At 47.8% G+C, this 18,636-nt stretch overlaps 1 protein-coding gene across 1 annotated transcript in view; it reads right to left on the reverse strand.

Moving 5' to 3' along the window:
- The window catches only part of AUTS2 (activator of transcription and developmental regulator AUTS2), a 1,101,201-nt gene that overhangs the window by 69,933 nt on the left and 1,012,632 nt on the right, over window positions 1–18,636 (reverse strand). Inside the window, exon 7 of the mRNA XM_029946052.1 lies at window positions 15,283–15,334. Within this exon, the coding sequence (XP_029801912.1) occupies window positions 15,283–15,334 (52 nt within the window). The remainder of the gene's footprint in view (window positions 1–15,282; window positions 15,335–18,636) is intronic.

Genomic DNA, 18,636 nt, shown 5'->3' on the forward strand with positions numbered 1-18,636 from the left:
CAGGGATTTCTTGCACGTCTCCCACCAGAACCCTCAGAGTGGGCTAGCAGGTTTTAGAAGGAATGAACCAAATGGCCCAAGCAGGGACGAGGGGCCTCCTATTGGAACCCCGTTGTCTCTCCCTGCCACATGCAGACCTGCCCACCGTCCGAGGGGGATGACAAACTCTAAGCAGTCACAGAATGAGCAGTTTTAACAAAATCACTAAGATTTTCAGGCATAACTGCTATCCGATCGCTTGAAACTCCTGGATTTCTATTAATCAGCAATGTAACTTTGATTCTGTAAATATATAAAGTCTGGGTTTGCGTGTGTGTGGGGGGGGTTTAAACATCACACTCCGTCTTCTGTTAAAGTCAGCGGCCCAGTGCGTACGACCTACACAGAAAAAGCGAGGCCGTTGCCTGCCTTGTGGCCTCCATCCAGCCTCCCCAGGACGGCACGGTCAATAGTTTTCTCCCAGATACACCATGGAGAGTTTAGACTCAGCGCGAAACTGTGTTGATCACAAGAGGCAGATTTTAGTTTGCGAAACCAAAGCTTCTCTCCTTCAGGCTGGGCTTGCCCAGGAGAAGGGATGCAGGGCTGGGAGGCCAGGAGGCCGGGACCTAACAACTGGCTGTCACCTACCACTCACAGGATGGTTTTCTAGCATGTAAACTACCTACTTGGCTAGGCTACTGTGTGGACTCAACAAATCGGCCTATGAAAAATCCCCGGTACACCATAGGTACTCAGTATATGTGCAGACTCCTAGTCCTTTCCTGAAAAACGCCCAGTTGGCATCATGCGATTATCCAATAGTGCCGACTGAGTTTAGATCAAGTAAGATGTTAACTTTTCCTTACTTTCTTTAATCAACTCACTTAGAACCTCTTATCCCATTGTAACATAATTTCTGAGGTTTCAGTTTTAGGATGTTACATTTTATTTATTTATTTAAATTTTTTTAATGCTTACTTATTTTTAAGAGAGAGCACATGCGCTGGAACATGAGTGGGGGAGGGGCAGGGAGAGGGAGGGGGACAGAGGATCCGAAGCAGGCTTCTGTGACAACAGCAGAGGCTGATGTGGGGCTTGAACTCATGAACCGCGAGATCATGCCCAGAGCTGAAGTCGGACGCTTATCTGACGGAGCCACCCAGGCAACCCAATTTTAGGATGTTACATTTTAATTCACTTACATTCAACAAACTGAGCCCCTATTGTATATAAAGAACCTTGCTGGTCACCCTGGAGACAGCATGGGGTGGGGGTGGGGGCGTTCAAAATGGGGAAAACTCCACACCTACAAGTCTAGTAAGAAGTAGGATTGATTCTCCAAGTGTCCAAATTTTGGGAAGGGGAGGGTTGCCTGCAGGATGTAGCATTTGTGCAGAGCTTTGAAGGGCAGGTAGGACTTTATTTTTTTTTTTAATGTCTTTTATTTTGAGAGTCAGAGACACAGAGTGAGCGGGGGAGGGGCAGAGAGAGAAGGAGACACAGAATCTGAAGCAGGCTCCAGGCTCTGAGCTGTCAGCACAGAGCCCGACATGGGGCTCGAACCCATGGACTATGAGATCGGGACCTGAGCCGAAGCCTCAGGCTTAACCAGCTGAGCCACCCAGGCGCCCCCAGGTAGGACTTTAAATTCACATGCCTGCGTGTATCAACTCATTGGATGCTGCTCTCTTTCAGGTTCTACACAAGAGACATTTTGTAAACATAAACCATAAGAAAAGGCTCAATGGACTCAAAACGTGGATTAAACCTCTTCTAAGAACATGCAAGCAAAGAAGGGTATAGGCATGTTAATAAAATGCCTGGGAGGGTACCCACTTCTTGCTCTGATAAGTTGCAACTCAAAGGAAAGAATTAAGCATAAGCCTTGCTCTTGCTTTGATCATATTTGAGGGTCGCCAAGGAGCTGATGGGCTAACGCTCTGTTTATTGTTCAGAATTTCAGCCAGTCTGAGGAGGGGCAGTTGTCACCTTCAGCCATCTCTATGGAAACACAGGGTCGGGCAAGGGCTGTCCGTGGATGAAGGCATTAGATAAAAGGTTGATGGGGAACCGGCAATGCAAGTGTCGTTGCCACAACCAGAACTCACTGGACGATCCTGGCATCGCTAAAACTTGGACACCCAGACACTGGTCACCCGGATGTGAGGCCACGTGAGGCTCACCACACGCCTCTGGCGTTTTCTTGCCAAAAAGCCGAACCTGAATCTAGTCAAAGCTTGAGGGCCAACTTCCACTTACAGGAAATACAAGGGACAGAGTCATAAACTCAATGATGCCACAGGGGCTTCTAGAAGGGGGAGCAGCATACAAAACAGGGAACTCGGGTTTTTGCAACAAGTGGCTGACTTGAAAAAAAAAAAGGGAGGCTGGGGAGAGGTGGCAGGCTCCAGATTAAGACCAGGAATACGCGACCCTGGTTTGTATCCTGCTGGGAACAGACCATGTACAATGGCCCGCGTGGGGCAATCGGGGAGATGGCTGTTTCACTGATGCTGAGGAATTACTGTACTTCGTGAGACTGGCAACAGAATGTAGTCGTGTAAGAAAAAAGGTTTAAAGAGATGTGCGCGAACGTATGCAGGGGTGAAATGCCATGATACTGGACATGTGCTTTAGAATACTTCTCCAGAGAAGGAAGAAGGATAGATGCTTCCCTATCTGTCCTTATCACCTAAAATCCATCGTGTCAAAATCCGAAGCTGTATACAGCTTGCACACACGGGGGCTCATTCCGATGTTCTCTATGCCTGAAGAAGCCTGGTGCGAGGAGGAAACCAGGAGCCCGTGGTGTCCCAAGCCCTAGCGAGAACTCTGCTACGGGCTCCCGTTTGAGCACCACTGCTTGAATGCTTCTCGTCCTGGAAGAGGTCTATTCCCAAAGGACATCCCAAAAAAGCTTCAATATTTAGGAGACTTGGGGAAACCGCACAGGGGTTCACTTCACATTTTGGGGGAAAAGCCAACGTAGCAGATCTAAGTTTATAGTCTTTAAGCTTGACAATACTTTGCACGGAAAGAGAAACAGATTTCCGAACGCTGCTGTCCACCAATTCCAGGACTCTGGCTATTGTGGCTAAAGAATCTGCATCGTACTTTGCTTAGCAAATAGTGACCGGTAATCACTGCACACCTGCCGAGCATGTGTGCGCCTTGTGTTGTGATAACCCCGAGTGCGGTGGCAAGTGGGCATCTGCCAACCAGGAACTGGACACAACAGTTTGTCTTTGAGAAGTTGGCTGAGCAGGCCAGCTTGGCTGGTTACAGCAGGACGCTGGCCCAAGGTCATGGCTCCAAAGCTCATTATATTGGAGACTTTCTTTTTATGATACAGACCTAACTTCAGGCCTGGCCCACCCTGTACCTGGCTGCTCCCCAGGCCAGAGACTAAGGTTGCAAATCCACGACAAGAGCACCAGTGAGCCCAGTGGCAGGTCCACAGTGTTCCTGCTAACAGGTCCAGTGCCTCTGATATTAACGATCAACAAAAAGGCTGCCAAACAACGCAGAGACCTATTCCCCGTTCAGTAAGAGCATGGATGTCACCGAGCGATCATGTGGGTCTCTCTGAGAACTGCTGACCTAGACCTGGTGCTGTACCTGAACTCCACCCGATTCATTCCTTATCGGCAGAGGCTCTGCCTTTCTGTATTCTGTAAACTAAGTACTGGGTCCGGAAGCCCAATCCAAGACACCTCAGGAGGGCGTAGGGGGGAACTGCAAACGTTCTGAAAGGGAAATCTTTAACCAGAATGGGCTGGGCACTGGACATGCAGCGTGACCTTGGTGCTGCCCTCAAAATGCTCAAACTGCTTCTGCCGCCCTTTCCTAGGGAGACCCCGGGGGTGTGTGCTCTGAGGCCAGCTCTCGCCACAGACGCGCATGGTCGCCAGTCCCCAAGAACTCCCCTCCAAACACAGCCGCCTGCCTGCCCCCCCCCACACACTGTAGGATGTCAGTTGTTCATCTGCGTGGAAATGACAGCTGCTTGTCACGGCCTACATGAGAGGCCTCACTTGCAGCAGTAACTAGCATGCCATTTCCAAAGCTGTCATTCTCCGGTGTCAGCACAGCCCGCTGTTCAAAGATCCGCGCTGACATGAACCAGGCAGCGCTGAGTGTTATTGCCGCGGACTCCTCTGTGCCCCGGCACCGAAGGCAGCTGCTCGGCGCCCAGGGTTTGTTTCACCCAATTATTTGTTTGTCACTTGGAAGCCCAGGGTGTCGAGCAGGTATTGTGGAGGTATTTTTGGCCTGATGCACAGGCAGAAAGCATAATGAGGCCCTCAGGTGAAGGTCTATTTTGTCAGTTAGGTGCTAGGATGATGTGCAGCTGAGAAGCCCGAGTAGCAATTAGGATATTTGAATAAGATAAGATACATGGCAGGATGCTGAGAAGGCTCAGAAAGTCGGCCTTAACTTTCAAAATGCCAAGAAAACCCTTACGGTAGGCAGTTTTCAAGTTTGTCCTGGAGCTAATGCAGAAGGAGGGCGTGTAGGAGCTGTCTTCTCTCCACCTGGAGCGCCCTGAGACGGAAGGCAGCTGAAACTAGGCACCAGCCAGGTAGCCGGCCGACCGGCAGTGTGAGCTGGGGGGTGAGGCCCCGACCGCACAGGGGTAACAGGGATGTGGGCGGAGACAAGCCACCCGCGGTCAACGAGGCCAGGGGGAGACATGGACGGCCATCCGCTGACTGGCCACCTGTTTCGGTCAGGAGTTTCCCTTCCCACAGGAGCAGAAGACAAATTGACCTTATGTCTAACATATGGGAAGAGGCGATGACGTGGGGGCGTGGCCTACAGCCAGCTGCAACAACCGAAACCACGAAATTTAGTTTGGGATGGAACATTCCAGGGGCGCCCGGGTGGCTCAGTTGGTTAAGCGCTGGACTTCGGCTCAGGTCATGATCTCGCGGTTCATGAGTTCAAGCCCTGGGTCGGGCTCCGTCCTGACAGCTGGGAGCCTGGAGCCTGCTTCAGATTCTGTGTCTCCCTCTCTCTGCCCCTCCCCCACTCGCACTCTCCGTCTCTCTCAAAAAAATAAACATTAAAAAAATACATATATTTTTGGACTCAAACATTCGACCAGAGCCCACAGCATCCACGTCCCTGCCTCTAATCCAAAAATCCGTTTCTAAGACCCTCAGTGTCTCATTAGTTATCAATCTTGGAAAGTGAGGGAGACGGCCTGGAGATACCTAATTCTTCCTAAATGACACACGACGGCTCTGGTAACAGTAAAATTAACCTAGCCCTGCCATACACCTGTTTGCAAGTGTCATGGGAATCAAGCTACAATCCAGCAGACAGCACGCGTGGTGATGGGGTGAGTGACGTCGGTTTTATCACCACCATCTAGCAGAAGAGAGTCAGGGAGTCAGACGGCTTCAGGCGGGAAGGCCCAGATTAACTTTTGAGGAAGCAGAGCTCTGACGGACTGCTTGGTGCACCAGAGTCTGCTGACAGCGAAAGACAAATGGCGAGGTGGTGACGTTCCCTCCATTATCTAGAACGGTCCGTGCAAGCCTCATTTCGATCCACGTCAGTCAAATGAGTCTCTCCTAGAAAAAGAAGCCACCTGGCAGCTTGCCCCTGGGGTGCTCTGCAGGAGGGCCTTGCTCTGCTCTCTGACCCCGCTGCCCCTCTCTCCCTCATCTAACCTGCAGCCGGCCCTAGAAATGGTCCTGTCTTTCCACTTGAGAAGTCAAGTTCGAAGAAACCCGGGACCTAAGTTCTTTATACAGTGGGGTTTTATAAACATTTACTAAGGCAGAAGAAATACCTCTTGTAAGCCACTCCAGATGCAGACCAGCCAGGAAGGACTCCGCATCGTCATTCTTGTTCTGGAAGTGAATACCTAACAGCTGATATTCAAACTGTAGCAAGCTCACCCCCATCCCTTTCCCTCTTCCCTCACCCCTGAGGTTCAACCCCCTCTTACCTCTAAGACTTTTCTCAGAGACGGAACCTCCCGGAAAGGCTTATTCCGCCCTGTTCCTGCTCACAAGTTAGGGACCAAAGTCACCATACTGGCCACCAGACTTTGCAATGTCACTCACAGCTATCTGGGGGAAATGTATGCGTTCTGCACAAGCTTGACGCTCTGAGAAGACCTAGAACATTCCCCGAAGCAAACTTTGGCCTTTAGACCTAGAAGGGATTTTGAAGTCCAGCACAACTTTCTCACGTTACCAACAAGAAAACCAAGTCAGATGGTTACAAGTAGCACGCCTCAGACTCGAGCCCGGCTCCCCCGTGACCGGAAGCTGTGTTACTCCAGCACCCCCCTGGCAGTATGATGATGCGGCAAAAGTTTAAGCAGCAAACTCTAAATGAGAACACATGAAACCAAGAGGCCCTAGTTCGGCAGTTCCTAGGACTTCACGATCCCCTCCCCCCAGTCTCTGTACTAGCCTAACTAATTTAACAACAGGATGGAATACTCAATGCGGGTAGGTTTCAGTCTGACACTAACTGGCAAATCTGAGCCCACAGGACACCCTCTCCGAAAGGGGACATCTGCAATCTCTGAGGGCTAGTCTGTGTCTGGTTTGCTGAGCCTTCCAGGGCTCACGTTAGAGCACCTTCTCCTCCTAAGAAAGTCTTAAATCTACTATTTTTGTTTTCTTAGTTGAGTGGCTTCTTACCCATTTTTGCCACTTAAAAAGTCCTCTGTTGAATTTTAAAATGTTTAAACCCTTTACTATTCTGGTCGGACGTCTCGTGTGACCTCCACACTGCCGTATCTCCTGAGCCTGTCCCACGGTCAGAGCTCCGTAACAGTTGCTGAATGAAAGGACCAATTTCAATATGGCGTCCACTTTGAAGCCACCAGCTGGAGGAAACCAACAACTGACGTCATTTCCTTAACAGAGGACAAATCTGATTTCAGGAGGACTCCTTGTCAAAACCGAGTTTACGGATAAAGTGTCTGAATCAAGAAGGCTTGAGAGAAGAGCCCCAAAATTCTAGCCGAGGACAGTCGCCACTCAGAAAATCACAAATTGATATAACACAAGAGGAATGATGTTGTTGGGCTTCCCGCAAGAGGGGCTTTACCGTGGAGAAGGCTTTCCTGGCCACACACCGATAATGAGGCCGTGATGTAATCCTGGCTAAAATTAGGTTTCAGTGTTACTCTGCGGAGATGTGAAAGGTGAGCGATAAGAGGGGGAAAATGTTTTCCAAGTGGCTTTTAAAGGTATCCAAATATAACCGCCTCCCACATCAGTCTATTAACAGGCACACTTGAGACATTTCCCTCTTCAAAAGGACTCTTGGAAAAAGCAATGATGTGCTCTCAACCTCCTCCTTTATAAGACAAGGTTTACGAGGGTCAGAGAGGCTCTGCGTGCCCATGGAACACTCCTCCTATTAACAGGCCCCCGCCTGACTCAGTGTGGATTTGGGCCTCATGTTGCTGTCATCGGACGCTAGGGAAATGCCCCGGCTTGAAAGTCCCAAGTCGCTTCTAATAAAATCTGGCTAAAAGATCAGTCCACTTACAGGCACACGAATGGGCATGAGGAATATGGAGGAATATGGAGAAGATCGGAGATGCCCCCAGTTGAGGCCCGCTGTGATGTGGGGACCCTATGATGAGGAGTCACCTGGGTGCTAGGATACTGGCGGACGTCCTGGGCCTCCCGGGAAGGCCTGAGGAGGCTCCTCCCCCATCAAGGGCAGCTTCCTACCGACATCCAGGGGACATAAATTTTTGGGACAGTGTAGTTGGGAGAAAGCCCTGGGGACTTGTTCTGGACAAAGAGAAGGTCAGACACACCACAAACCGCCTCCAAATTCTACGGTTCTGTCTCTACTCTTCTCCCTCTACCAAGATAATGAGCCCTGGGAAGGCTGCGGGCTGCTAGTGTGGCCTGGCTCACGGAATAGAGACAGGACTGCAGCAGGTCCGCAGCTGACCTTGATCATATAGGCCTCTGCAGCATGGGGTGCAAACACAGGTGAACACAGACCCTCCTCATTGATATACAAGGGCAAAGGTGTCCCTCAAAAACCGGTCACGAGCCCACTATTTGTGGTACTGCTGTATCCTAGCACAAGGTTCACAACAGAAAGGCACAAAGGACCCGTTGGCCCTGCACCAGGAGCTGTACGAGGCAGCAGATTAAGTTTTTGGTTCTTGGACTCAGTTACTGCTGAGAGGCTTGCTTGGATGGAAAATTCTGCGCCTAACAGCCCCAGTGACCTGATGAAGCGCCCCACGAAGGACCAGTTCCTTCCACTCCTACCCACAGGTTTCAACAGTTAGCAGGATATCATTTCTAGGAGGGGGACCAGAGGCACAGCCATTTATGGCCCGCTTCCACTTGGAGGGAAAATGAATCTCCAAACACCAATTTATGGGCAACCTGACAGAATCAGGCCCTGGAATGCACTGCCCACTGAGCTCAGGCAAGCTCGGAGCGTTGATGGAAACCAAGTCTGTGGGGCGGAGGTGGGGGTGGGGGGCGGGGGGAGCGGTACAGAACCTCTGAACCGAGGCCTGGAATGTCTTTGGTGGATTCACAAAGTGGGTGTGCAGTTGAGAGCCGTTTCCACTTTTTTCAAGCACAGGCTGGGCGAGAAGGTAAAACACTTTGATGCTCGCTCCGGGCTAAATCAAAGACAGCTGAGCGAAAGTTCGGGCACCATGAAATTAATAACATCACTGCCATCTTCGCTCCACCATAGGTTTAGGATAAACCCCGTAAAAATCCGAAATGCACGAGGGAGATTACTTGAGTGGGAATCAATCATTTCTCCACTGAAATTTCTGCCATATCCTTATACAGTGTATTTGCTGGATTCATAATTCACCGAGGTTGCTTCCTGAAGCCTGAGCATTGCTGGGCTTTCTGAGTAATTGAGACAAATTTTGTTTGTTAAATAAATTCCAGGCAAGAGTGTATTTGACTTGTGCACAGGAAAGGAAAGAATTCTTATGTAGGCGGCAAAACAATAGCGTTTTATCTTATCTGCGGAACTTATTGCCGTTTGCCTCTGTGTGTTTTACTGCCAAAATAAAATAAATTGAATCAGCTCACACATGATAACATGCTCTTTCCTAACTCATACTAATTGCTTGGCTAATTGATGTTTGTTGAACTTTCTCCATTTCATTGAGTGATTAGGTACAAAGCTAACAGTTGACATCTGTGGGCGCTTAACTGGCGTCTGTAATTACTGTTAATGTTAAATAATTGTTAGTTAATTGGAGTGGTAACTGACTGAATAGAATCCAGATTGTGAAGCAAAAAGAAACCTAGTTAAATAAACATACATTTTCAGAGAAAACAACATTTTTCTGCAGTTGTCAGAAACGAGAAATAATCCAGAGGCCACGGATGGCCACAGGCTTCCTCCATGCAGGCAACTTTCCAGGCCCGGAGTTGACCCCTCTACTTGAAAGTGTTAGGAGTGACGAGGCCCTTTGTCACAGAACTGCTCTCATTGAAGACGCTCCAGGACGGACTCACTGTTTTTTGTTTGTTTTTTTTTAATCCCCACAGTCCTGCTTCGTCCTTTTCTGACTCAACCAAATACCACAGCATCAGCGACACAAAACACGAAATACGCATGGACTGAAGGGAGGGGCTGGTCGGCGGGCAGGCTTTGTATTTTTTATTTTGGGCCAGTATTGCCAAAGATGGGGAACATTCAGAGAATAGCAGCGATCGATTGGATCGAGTAGAAGAGAGGTGTGGCGGGCTCAGAAGCAAACGGAGTGGAGTTTGATCCTTGGGCTTAAAGGAAGGGGGGCGGGGCGGTTACAACTGTCTACTCCAGCTCTCAGAGGGGGCTCAGGATCCAGGGAGCTGACCCACTGTTTATCTGGAAGGGTGGCCTCACTGCCAAAGGTCTCCAAAACAACGCCATCAGGATCGATTTGCATGCTCAGAATAGCTTCCACCCGGTTCCCTGAATCTCCAGGGATGGGATCCAATGTTTGACTACCCAGGATTTCCATCTTCATCCACCCACAAGGGCAGGGAGGGACCAGGCGAGAGTTAATGGCAAACTATCAGGAGAGAAACATGTTCTTTGCAAAAAGATCCTTGCTGGTGGTTTCACACTGACTGTGGAAGGCATCCGTTTCCAAGAATTGTCAAGGAATAATTCTATACAACAAATTCTGTACATGAGAGTCTGGCTCCTATAGGAAGGTCAATTTCCATAACAAAAGAGGCTGATTGCGAGCGATTTGCAGTATGGGGATAGTAGGAGGACCCCAACTACTCATAACTCCTTTGTCTGAATCAAGCACCAATTACCCTTCAATAGTATTTAATTTTCCACACATCAGACATCTCTATCTCCTAAAGCCCCAAGAAATTGCTCTGAAGCAGAACAAAAAGGGTCCAGAGAAAGAAAAAGAAAGAGTAAGCGACAGTATTTCCCTTATCTAGGATTTAAGACTTTACAAAAACGCAAGTAATTCTCAGAGGCTGAAATTGGCTCAGTTTGCTCTTCGGCACAAGGGGGCTGTCCTTTCGTCCTGCTCTTCTTCGGAGGGGATCCAAGACACTACAAGGAAGTGTAAAATGCTCTCCATATGTTCATTATAACTGGGCCTCAGACTCTACATCAATTTTTTTCTTTTTAAAGAAAGCGATCCCACGGTCAACTGTGCTGTTTCCACTTAACAGAGAAAGTACAGGATTATTTTCGGGGATGGGCTTTTCATAAAAGCCAATGATGGTCCTGGTGGGAATATAACTCTTGTCATCAAACCAAAGATTTCCCCTTTAATGTCTAAACGTAATGAATGAGGTGAGATCGTCATCATTAAATAGACAATAGAGTACCTATCTCTAGCAACTTTTTTCTCACCTCATCTTCTCAAATCTCCACCCATTTTCTAGCCAGCCTTTCCTTCTATGCTGCCGATAAAAACCACACTGTGAACAACACCGAAAGGCCCACAACCTTGAAGGCTCTGACCTCATCTGTGTCCCACGGGAACCCTCCGTGCTAAACCGACCCCAAGAACAGGCTGTGTGTCCCCTAGCCTGGTAGGGCCTGGAAAAGGACAAGCAGCCCTAGTCAGAGAGTTCCAGATGGCCTCAGGGCTCCATCTGGAGCTCATCACAGTGGGTGCGGGTCTCCCAGAATCCCCCATGGCTGGCCTGCTGCGGTGGGGGGATGGGTCCCCACGGAGGGGTGGGCTGGTGTTCCTTTGAAGTTCACATTTCAGGAGACCCTGGGTGCTCACAGCACGAATCAGACGGAGCACAAATCTGGGGCCTCATCCTCAACCTAACCCTTCCCGGATGTCCATGGGGCTGGGCCCAGCTCCCCAACAGCCCACTGAGGGGGCCAGACACTACAATATGAGACAGAGGGGAAGTTAAGAGAAGGGGTGAGAAAGTCAGGGGGCGAAATGCACCTGTTGGCCACCTCTCCTCTTCTCTAACTGCCCTGCCTGCAGGCTGGGTCCTGGAAAAGAGGCCCCAAGGCAAGAAGCGGTAGCCATTCCAGACCTTTCCTCTTCCCCTGACCTAGAACACGGATCCACCCCAGGGCTGGTGTCCGGTAAACAGAGGGCTCCAGGGGACCCCTGACTCCCAGAAAGGGCTTCCCGGCTTTTCCTCTTTCCTCCTCAGGTGGCTGCCCTGGGGCACTTCCAAAGTGAGAGAGAGATGAACTCTCTTGGCCAGGTGGTCACACACAGACAGCAAAGTACCCCACTCCTCTGCATTTCTGCCTACAAGGCAAAGTGGCAAAACCATCCAGAGGGGGGTGCAGAGTGCCTAAGAAAGGGTAATAAATACTGGCTGGAGACCCTGGACGGACTGCAGAGTTCCTCTTACGGATGAGGAGTCCAGCATTCGGGGTTCAAGTCCTGTTGTCCCTACAGGAGTTCAAGCAATTCAACAGAGACAAGAAGTTAGTCAGTCTCTCTCTGCACGTGTCTGTCTCCCTGGGAAAATTAATTTTTCCTTTGGCAGATGGTTGAGTCACAAAGACAGAAGGATTCATAAAATTCACATGAACATCCTGTAAACATTTAAACACATGAAGATTAAGTAAGGCAACCATGACCTTGATTAAAGTTAGAATCTTTTTTTTTTTTTTTAAACGTCTACAACTCTAAGCCCTACAGTTTGGAGGCTCACCTCCCCACCTCTTCTACCATGGTCAGCTTTCCCTGGGCATGTCGCCTGGGCAGACATGTTTGACTGATTTGTTTTACGATAGGAAATTAAGGGCATCAGAAGAAAGCCATGATTCAGATCCCCTAAACACAAGAGCCTTACTAGTTCTCTATTAAACCGGACAGACTGGACAATACAAGAAAAGTCCAAATAAGATCCAAAGGCAGAAGTGACATGCGCCTCCTGGGTTTCAGCCCCTCCCCGCTTCCCGACTAATTGTTTTTATCCCCACCAGAGATGCTGGCCCAGGACTAGGAGGTTCTGCTGTGACTGAAAGGTCCACCTAAAGAGGCCAAATGGCTTACTGAAGCTCACAAACAGACTGACGGGACTCATAGTCCCTGCGGCTTCAGCCCAAGCTCGAGCTCTGTCCCCAGACTGCTCAGCCCAACATCAAAGCCGCCCCCCCCACCAGCCCCCACCACAATCAGCTTGTGAGATTAGCACTGCCCTCCCACAGTGAAATTTTATGGACCAAATCTGCCTGCCACCAGGCTCAGCAGCATAATCTCACCGGCAGCTGAAAGCCAGGCTTCTCTAAGGCCAGAACGCGGTGGGGGTCCCGGGAGGGAGAGGTGATGTGTAGCTTTAAACATCTGGAGACGGAGGCCTACACGTGTCAGCCTCCCTGCACTCTTGTGAGGCTGTTCCATCCGCTGACGCCTTTTACACTGTTGCCAGTAGTGTTTGTTACCTGGTGTAAATTTGCCCTTTCTTACAGTGCTTTTTATTGCTCTTGGCTAAGGATACTGGACAGAGACAGGAGACCTGACTCACAGGCTGCTTTGCAGGAGAACTTGAACTTGATGTGCATGAAGCTGACAGTTCCTTGAAGGCCTTGTCAGCCATCCGTCCAGTAAACACTGCCACTACCCGGAGTAAAAACAGAGCAAAAACCACAAGCACATATCGAGACTCTGTGCACCTGTCTGGGAGCAATTATTGACGTTATCACTATACAATGACTCTCTTTTTGAAGTTGTTTTCCTGATATTTAGCAGTTTGAATACTAATCCCCTTAACAAAACTGTCCCCGTGAGGTCCCCCCCCCCCCGCCCCGCCCCCCGAATCCCCTTCTCTCCAGGGGGAGGGCGGGTGCTGGGTGCCAGTCAGTCGACTTTGCAGCACCTGGATTTGCATTGATTCCTCTCTTGTCATTCATGTTACCAACAGGAATTAGCATAAGGCATTAAGGGGAACTCTGGAGGAGAAAAGAAAGGCCATTTTGATGGAAATAAGGGGCAAAGGAATAATCTGCCATCAACTAAAATGCTTATTTGTGTATGGTTTCCCAAGCAAAGCTTAGAAAAAGCCTATGTTGATTTTAGTGTACACAAAGAAACCTTAATCCTTTCAAGGAACTAAATCACCCCCAGAAAAGCAGCTCAGAAGAAAGACACCCTGTCAGGGGGATGACTATTCACAACCAAATAGATGCCACAAATCACACTCTGTAAGTAAACAAAAATAAGAATGTGGGAAACGTTTGATTGGGAAAGGGAAGGGGGGCAGAGGTGAGGGAGTCCGGGCTGCGGGAGCCCTCCTCATCAATCACTCTTCAACCTCCCTGAAGAGAGCCTTTCAGCTCAGTGAGGACAGCGAGGGCCTGAACGCAGGTCCCAGAGCCAGCTCCCACTCCAGGGCTGATCCCACAGAGGACACACACATTCCAAAGCTTTTTAGAGCCAATGAGCAGAAGAAAGAAGGGAAGCATCGAGGCTGGAGGGCCTGGGAGGGAGGGCGTGAAGGGGGGCACCTGAGCCCTCCTTTTCAGGCCCTGTCCTACTTCATCTCCTCCTCCTCCAACCCACTTCTCTCACCCAGATTTGGAACCCCTTCCCTCATGAAAACGAGCAATAAACAATTAGGCATTTTTACATACGAGCGTGGCATGCTATGAGCCACAAACATCTTCTTTTATTGGGCTTTTAGCATTATGGATAACAAATTTACACAAACTTTCAGTCCATCAAAAAATATGATGAAATATAAAACCAGAATACTCCATCACGCAATAAAAAAGATAAAAATGCAATGTGACAATAATTCTGGGAGTAGCGGCAATCACGCTAGCACATCCACCTCAAGGGAACTCTAAACATAATGCACTATCTAAAACTGCAGTTGGTTCAAATTCTGAAATAATCTGGGAGCTCAAAAACGCTGCACTTGGAAATGTGCCTTATTAACCCAGCTAGCAAAAATGCTGGCCAGGGCAAGGATAGGATGCAGCAGCGGTTTCAAATTTCTGCACCCCAGGAAGGCCCCACGCTGCAACTGTTACCAAGTATCTGCCAGCTGACAGCAGCAGGAGCCCACCGCAGACAGACTGTGAGCACCTCGACTTGGCAATGACCACGCAAGCACCCAAACCAGCTATTACAGTGGAGGGGAAGAGAGCAAACGGTTGAAGTGATTTGTACCTTTCCAATGATACACCTTTGCCAAAGACAGTGATTAGAGACTCCCCTCAATTTCAAGACTTCCAACAACACTGCTCCAGATGAAAATTGCTCTGGAACCTATTGGCAATGATTGAGGACACGTTCCCCCTTAACGTGCTGTTATGTCATCAGCCTCTCTTAGTCTACATTGCAGTTTGGAAGAAATTAATGGGATAGCACATATTTAAATGTTGCCCTCTTGTTCATTTATTAACTTTACAGAAAGCCCACAGCAGACTAAGGCTTGGTTTATGACCATAACCCAGTGCATACGAAGCACCCATTGGTTATCAGAGGCCACAGGAAGAATCAGCTATTTACAGTTCTATTTATAGCTCTCCGACTGCTGGGCAGTTGATAAGTAACAATAAAGTGAAGGCATTTTGAGAACTATTATTCTCCATTCCCGCTTTCTGCATTCAATTAAACTCATATAGAGAGCAGTGATTTCTTAGTCAAATCAATGTAAATAAGGGTTCAGCGTATTCTTTCTTGAAAAAGAAACCATTCTGGAACACAACACCAAAGCATACAGAATCTGTCTCAGGCAAAAACACAGAATGGGAACCGTGGCTCCAGAATGAAATATCAAAGACCGTTTGTTTTTATTCTGACGTTCTAGGCAATGACAATGAAACAAGTACAAAACTCAGCCATTGCACAGAATGAAGGTGTCTTACCTTTGTTTACAATAACAGTATTGAAGAGCTTTTCAGAGCTGGCATCTGATGCCTGAAAAACAAGAAACAGAGGGAAAAATGTGATTATGGTCATTAATACTGTCATCAGCGTCACCACCACCCGGATTTTCAATCAATTCACATTTTTAAGCAAAGCCTGTCAGGGAAGGCAGCAATTTCCCCCAATCCTCCATAAGGTGGCGCTATTTGACTGTCCGAGACAGACCTGCAGAGACAGACCTGCAGTGCAGCTCCTTGCTGGGGAAAAAATCTGATTTTAAAAACGTGTCCTTATTAGACATATTATCTGTGCAAAACATATTTCTATGAGATGATACACAAAGCAATTCAGCTCATTCACATAATGATTTTGCAATTTCATTGACAGATCATTATTTTGGAAATGGTGCTTTTTTTTCCCCTGGAGATGTACAGACATGCCTATTTTTCAATTTTCTTTCACAAACCAGAAATGCCTATTACTTAACGCTAAGCTTTTCCTCACTACAGAGTGTTGGCTACCACTTCCAGAAATTAATTTAAAGATTCATCCGATGGCCTCAAGATCCTTGTTCTTCCTAAGCAAACCAAGACCTTGATGTTGAAAATGAAGCAAGCTGACCTGTCCCCCAGACCCGACACTATCGCATGCCAGGAGCGCTGCATCCTTTCCATTTTCTAGAAATCGCATCTGCTAATTATTGCAGCGGCTTGAGGAAAGTGAAATAAGCCTGTTTAAACAGCAAGAGGAGAAAGCCAGGGTAAATTATGTTCTGGAAAATAAACACAAAGTTGGTTTGGAGGAAAATGCTATAATGTTGTAGGAGCACAGAATATTTCTTGAACTTCTGGGAAAAAATTAAACAATTGAATTAAACATAAGCATCCCCACTAGATAATCTGAAGATGGATCTGCATTTAAACTTACAATGGCTATGTTGTTATCTCTGCTGGTCCTGCCACGGAACCCTTGTAAATCATTTGTCTTTCACACTTTATACATAGAGATGCGTGTTTTGACAAAGCAAAGCATAGAATGTTGAGGAAATATAGAAGGAACGATAAGAAACGAGGGGAGGGTACATCTCAAGTACAGCATATTCTGTGACTCTGAAGCTGGCTTTGGGGGACAAAGAAGATACTCAATTTAGCCTTTCTGTGTTATGTTGATGAAAAAGAGATATTCTTGGGTATATCTGGGGAACATGTTCTAGTTTTCAATGCAAGGGATACAGAAAGACAAAAAATATTTTTATTATGAGTATTTTCCCCTTTATTTTCCTTCTAATCTGCCTACTGTAGGGGTGGTTCAGAAAATTAAGAGATCAAGGGGGAAAATGAATGTATGTGTAAAAACCAGAGTTGGCCTGCACATACATTTATATACAGTTTAAAATAAACCCCAGAGAGCTTTAAAAATTTTTGTATGAATAAAAAATATGCCAAAGGCCTTCCTGACATCTTAAAGGTAATTAAATAAAATTATATAATAGCTTTTCCTAAAAATAAGCTGCCCAAAAAGTGTGGCCTGGAGAAAGAAACAAGATATGGATTAAACAAATAAGAAAGATTGTTTAATAAAGGCAAAAATTACAGGAATAGTGCCATGATAGAGTAATCTGTAGCGAGATGTCCAGGAATGTGGGTTTTTCCTGCTAAAAACTCAGAGATAAGCCTATGTCACCATTCTTGAATGAAAAAGCATCTCTTAGTTTAAACTGGAAAGGCTACATTAAATTCATCGCTTATAAAAACAAACTCCGGCTGATATGTTTAATGGGGGGAAAAATCCATTAATGAAATCATCTTAAAACTGAAATCACCTTTGCAGATACGGGGACTACCTATTCAGAAGTGTCTAACTGGCCCAAAGGAATATGACAATAACTGCAAATGCAGCCCAAATGCAGAGAACATTGGTGAAGAAAGGAAATGGTTCCCGATTGAGTTTTTATTTGTGAGGGTGTATGAGAAAGAGAGATCAAATAGGACAGAGACAGCAGGTGAGCAGGCCCTCTGGTCCTATGAAACACATCCTTGGGGCTGTGGCCTTTGTCGGCTCCACGGGTCTACACCGCACATGCTATTCGCAAGGAGGCGGGTAAGTGATCCTTATATCTGAAGCAAACTTAGAGAAAGTGATTACAATGCCAACCAGTAAGTTATTAAGGAAATAAGTCAGACAGGATATTCACAGCAGATTAGGAGTGTGCCTTCTAATAAAAGCTGAGCCCTTTAATTTTCTGATACATGTCACAAAGCCTCAAAGGATGCCTCTTCTAATCGGGGAAGAGGCCGTCACCAAAAGGCCTCCACAGGAAAACACCCGGAAGAAAATGGTTGCAATGGGACTTGGGCTGATCATAAAATGATTCTGGAGCCCTTCCTTCTCCCACCCAGGTGGCTGAAACCATGGCCGCCCACTGTCCTGAAAAGTCGAAAGGAGCTTCTCCGCCAAAGTCTAAAGTGGAAACTACAAGAAAATCTTTTACGTTTCCTCCACCAACTTTCCAAATTTGACTTCCGCCTTTAAAGCATTTCTGTAAATGATTTGGCTCTTTAACTTTGGGACGGTTCCTTTCTCACGATTTTTAGAAAAAAAAAAAAAAAAAGTCAGCAATTCCTTGTATTACCTGGTCCAATTTCCTGGCTGATTTTTTACTTTTATTTAACGTCAGGAACGTCTAATGGAAACATGGTGAGCCAGAGTTAGGCCAGTCGAGCTTTCTCTTCTCTCTCTCTTTTTAAACACAGGGGTACCTTTACGCTCTAAGGACTTCTAGATTTTTGTTTTGCCCTCATTTTGCTTCACACCCCTCGCTCGGTTTGAGGGTGAAGGTGTAAAGTGGCTGCATCTAAAAGAATGATAGAAAAACAAAGTTCTCTTTTGGCTTTTTATTGCGGGGGGGATGTAGGTGGAGCAGATTTTTTTTTTTTTAATACTAAAAAATTACTAGAGGCCGTAGTTGGTGTTTAGAGGAAAATTAATAAGTCAAACAGATTGGAGGAAAGAACGCCGAGAACGGGAAAACGAATAAAAGCCTTCCGCGCAGACGGGGGTGGGACGCGGCCGCTCGGGTTCGAGGGCCCCCTCCATGCCCTCCGGCCGCAGACCCCGGGGCGCCCTCCGCACCCGCGCTCGCAGGAACAGGGACTTCCCAGCAAGGAGAGAAAAGCCTCCTCGAAACTTGGGCGCGAGTTCTTTCAGCAACTGACGCCGATCGCGAGCCCAGACCTCCTCTGGCTTCCCTTAGCACCGCCTGCGGGCCGGGATCCCGACCTCGGAGCCGCCGCGCCACGCCGCGCCACGGTCACGGGCCCGAGTGGGCGCAGGCCCGGACCCGGGCCCCGGGT

The sequence above is a fragment of the Suricata suricatta genome, chromosome 8 (genome assembly GCF_006229205.1).
Source record: "Suricata suricatta isolate VVHF042 chromosome 8, meerkat_22Aug2017_6uvM2_HiC, whole genome shotgun sequence".
Lineage (NCBI taxonomy): Eukaryota > Metazoa > Chordata > Mammalia > Carnivora > Herpestidae > Suricata > Suricata suricatta.